Source organism: Phaethon lepturus, unplaced genomic scaffold (assembly GCF_000687285.1).
Source record: "Phaethon lepturus isolate BGI_N335 unplaced genomic scaffold, ASM68728v1 scaffold15481, whole genome shotgun sequence".
NCBI classification, from domain to species: Eukaryota; Metazoa; Chordata; class Aves; order Phaethontiformes; family Phaethontidae; genus Phaethon; species Phaethon lepturus.
Genome location: NW_010520006.1, coordinates 8,917 through 13,029, shown reverse-complemented (window position 1 = coordinate 13,029; position 4,113 = coordinate 8,917). Strand labels below are relative to the sequence as shown.

At 53.1% G+C, this 4,113-nt stretch overlaps 1 protein-coding gene across 1 annotated transcript in view; it reads right to left on the bottom strand.

The window, feature by feature from the left end:
* Window positions 1-487: 487 nt before the first annotated feature.
* Window positions 488-4,113, bottom strand: part of PPM1G (protein phosphatase, Mg2+/Mn2+ dependent, 1G) — a gene marked incomplete at its 5' end in the record, with an annotated part of 8,846 nt that continues 5,220 nt past the window's right edge. Inside the window, 4 exons of the mRNA XM_010297253.1 lie at window positions 488-1,211; window positions 1,643-1,745; window positions 2,061-2,190; window positions 3,653-3,887. Of these exons, the coding sequence (XP_010295555.1) occupies window positions 1,017-1,211; window positions 1,643-1,745; window positions 2,061-2,190; window positions 3,653-3,887 (663 nt within the window). The remainder of the gene's footprint in view (window positions 1,212-1,642; window positions 1,746-2,060; window positions 2,191-3,652; window positions 3,888-4,113) is intronic.

Below are 4,113 nucleotides of genomic sequence, written 5' to 3'. Positions count from 1 at the left end.
CACCCCAGCCGATCTTTCCATCAGCGGTTTATAAGCCAGGGACTTCACTCCTGCGGGAGCAGCTGCAGTATGGACACATGTTGTACAAGCTTTACACCATCCCCACACCGCATAGGAGCTGCCTCTTGTCACAGCTTGAAGAGAACATGTAGCTAGATGGGGTGTAGCCCACTGCGGGCAAATTAGCTGAGGAGGGTGACTGGTACCCCTGTCCCTTCAGCAGACACAAACTGTCTCCAGAGACTTGTCTCCCGCTCTGTGTGCAACAGCCGGTCCTCAGCTTGAGCCATCCCAGGGTAACGGAGAGGCAGCAGGCCCAAGCGGGGCAGCAGGGCTGGAGCTCTGCAACCACACGGCAGAAGCCAGCTGCTTCTTGTGAGCGTCCCCCGCAGCGCCCTGAGACGCCAGGGACAGACATTCTCCTCCCCACACCACCTTCCTCACCCCCCACCTCCAGGAAAGAACCAAGGACCAAAAGTACAGCTACGTTTTCCGGGCTTTTAGTTTGAAAAAAGTATTGATTGAAAGTGTACAACAGAACGAGGTGTGGCAGCAGCACCACAGCCAGATTGTTTCACAAATAAAAACAGAAAGGGCCTTAAATAATTGGGTGCAGATTAAAAAAACCTCAACGGTGAAAAAGTTCTTCCCTCGGAACAGAAATTCACAGGCACAGAAATGGCAACAACCACATGGAGACAATGGGGGGGACATCCTTCTTCTAACCACAGGGCTCTGTGCTCACAGGCTGCCCGCTGCGGCGGGCTCCTGCATGGTGGCTGGCGGCTGCTCCCGCACGCAGCTCTGCCCTCGGCTCCCTCTTTGGAATGGTTACAGATGAACAGTGCGACATGCCCTTGCTAACCAGACCCGCCCCCCCACCCCCCAACCAGGACACGGACAAACAAGGCCTCTGCTAAGGCTAAAAAAATGACAAGACTTTGGAGTCTTGAGTTCAGCGTGTTTAAGAAACGAGAGTCTGGTGAGCGCACAGCAAAGTCCCTGTGCGAGGCCTGCTATTCCAGCTTGGCCTTCTTGTTGTTGTCGCTGCCATTCTCTTCTGCCGGTGCTGCCACGTCCTCCAGTTTCCGCTTCCCACTTTCAGCAGGTGGGTGTGTATTACGGGGTTTGAAACTGATTATGATGCAGGTCATGTTATCACAGCCAGTGCCATCCCCTGAGGTGTCCGGAGCCAAACACTGATCCAGCAGCTGAGGAGGGACAGGACAGACAGGTTAGCAGAGAGCATAGACGTGAATAACCTGAGGCACTGTGCCTATTCCAGCCGCTGGCAGCAGCTGAGGGGCTGCCAGGCCAGAACGGTGCAGGCCGGGCTCAAATGCTGTTGGCAACCAGACAAGGGACAGAAGCAGTCCCGGCAGCCCTGGTTTTCTGCAAGTGGACAGAAACTCCTTCGACTTGACAGCAACTTGAGGTTAGAAACACTGGTCAGGGTGCCAAAGGAACTGGGTCCCAACGCAGAGGTGTCTCTCTCCTGTTCCAGCCAGCACTGAGCCCCTGGGCTCCCAGATACCCAAGTGCTGCACAAACCGGTCTGAGGGAGAGGGTGGGCAGAGTCAGGCACCAAGCTGGGATGCAGAAACACTGCATGCTGAAGCGATCCTGAAGCTCTGGGCCTTACCTCTTCTACAATGGAGGAGAGCGGCCTCAGGACTCCATTCTCATCCTTTTGGGTGATCTTGGACTGGATGAAATCCACCACTTCCTGGCTGCTCATCACATTCCTGCAGAGAGTGGAGAGGTCAAAAGGGCAAGCGAAGGGAGCAGTCATGCCCATGTCCCGAGAGAGCCGCACTGTGGCTGGGGGCTGGTGGGAACAAGGCTGCGTGCAGTGAGGGACAGGAGGGTTCAGAGCTCAGCACACTGTGATGTCCCTCCAGCTGAGAACAGCTCCTCAGGGGCCCAACTTAACTCCCTGAGGCCATGGGGAAAAAAGGGCTGATTAGCACCCAGGGACCTTGGGCCTTCCTGAAGCCCAGGTCCAGAGAAACACCACAGTAGTGGTGCCCAAGAGGCACAACTGCTTCCTCACTGCTCACCAGATTCCATCACAGGCAATGACCATGAAGTCGTGGTCGTCATTTATTGTCAGCACTTTGATGTCAGGCAAGGCAGAGATCATCTGTTCTTCTGGAGGCAGATTCTTGTTCCGCTTGTAGAAGTGATCACCTGCAGCAAAAAGAATCACTTTTTGCTGTGTTCGGGCCCCGGCAATGCTGCTTTACCCCCCAACAGTGAGAAACACTGCCCTGCCAAAGAGCAACCCCAGCAGAATCAGAGCCAGTGCTCCCACAGCCAGAGCACATCAAGCTGTGGGTGCATCAGAGAAAGAAATCTGCCGTATGTCCAAGGCTCAGCTTTGGTGAGCCCAACACGCTGTTACCATGCAATGGGAAAGAGGTGCCTTTGCCAGTTCAGCATCTCCTCACCCCAAACCAAGTGCCACTTCCCCAGTTCCTGGAGCAACACTAGGCCAAACGCACAGGGCATCTGACAACACCGGCTGAGATCCCGCAGCAGTGCTCATGAGATGAGCTATCCCATGTCTTAGAGCAGGATTTGCAGCTCACCCCAGCACTAGCTTGGCTTTGCTGTGATAATTCTAGATCCTCATTTCCCAGAAGCTCAGGCTGTCCAGGGCCAGATATTTCAGTGCAGTGCCCCCATCACACTGCTGGGTTCAGGTCCTCCCAAACCCTCAGCAGTCAAAGCTCACTTGAGAAAACTGACCCTCATCAGGCTTATCTGGTATTGCATCCTAGGAAGGGCCACTGCAAAATAGTAGGTGGAAATGCTGGTGTCTAGATAAACAAACTCCTAGTTTCCATCCTAAATGTGTGTTTATCTCTTTATCCTAGGGTAATCATTTCAATGGGTTTGGCCTTTCTGCACACGTACTCTCCACTCACACCCTTAGCTGCTGACACTTCCCTCCGGTCTCTTGTATTTCCCAGTATGTTCTGTGTTACTCACTACCCTTTCCTTAATGCCTCCCAGCACCTCATCTGCTCAGACTGTAGCCATTGACTGGGCCAAAACCTTGTTTGGCTGCTAACAGATGTTCCCAGTCTCCTGAGCCATTAATTACTCCAACACTGCTCGTAAGAGACCAAAAGATGAGTACAAACAGCAATCAGGTGTTGCCTAAAGCACTGCAGCAAGGGGGATGGAGTTTGTGCAAATTAAAAGGCAAGGCTGGCCCAGGAACAAATGAGCTCAAACTGGTACAAAGTTAGGTCCCCGGGAAGCAACATGCCAAGGTCCTTCAGCAACCCCTAACAGGAAAAAATCCTGTTCAAAAGTCAACAGTCTGTTTTTGAGACAGTTAATATGAGGTGCCTTCCGACAACACAGCTGTTGGCACAACAGCCTTGGAAGCTTCATGCTCCCTGTCCTGCACTGGAGCCTGGTAGGTGCCAGATGGTGCTTCCCACCGATGTCTGCCAGTTTCACAGCCATCTTCTCTAATTAGACTGAAATCTCACTACATTAGATATTGAATAGGTTCTACTCATTGTCCAGTTAAAAACTGTTCCTTAAACTTAATGACTTGCCCGTGCTGGAAGCATGGATGTACCGAGCACAGCACTCTGAGGCCAGGCATGCCAGCATTCACCCCCATCTTGCTCACCGATTGCCCGGGAGAGGTTGAGACCACCATTCACTCTCCCATCCATGGTGACCTTGCCACCTGCGTTCTTTATCCTGGCCAGCTCCACCTCATCCTCTGGCTTGTGGTCATATGACATGTCGACAGCTTTGCCACCTTCTGACACCACGCAGCGAGAGTCTCCAGCATTAGCCACAATCAGCTGCTTGCCCCGGATAAGTGCCACTACAGCAGTTGTCCCACTGTCAGAGCCAGGCTGCAAGAAACAAGTGGTTTTGCTGAGGCTCCTTGCTCTTGCTCCACAACAGGTCAATAAGGGAACCAGCACTAGCCACCACAGGCCCCGCAGCATCCCAAACTCTGAGGTGCTGCGTCTCACCCCTTCTTCCCCTAAGCACACACAGAACAATGGAGAAAAGCCTGAGGAAGTGTGAAACAGCAGGAGTGTGTTCATTAAGAGGCAGGGTCAAGCAGAACATCCA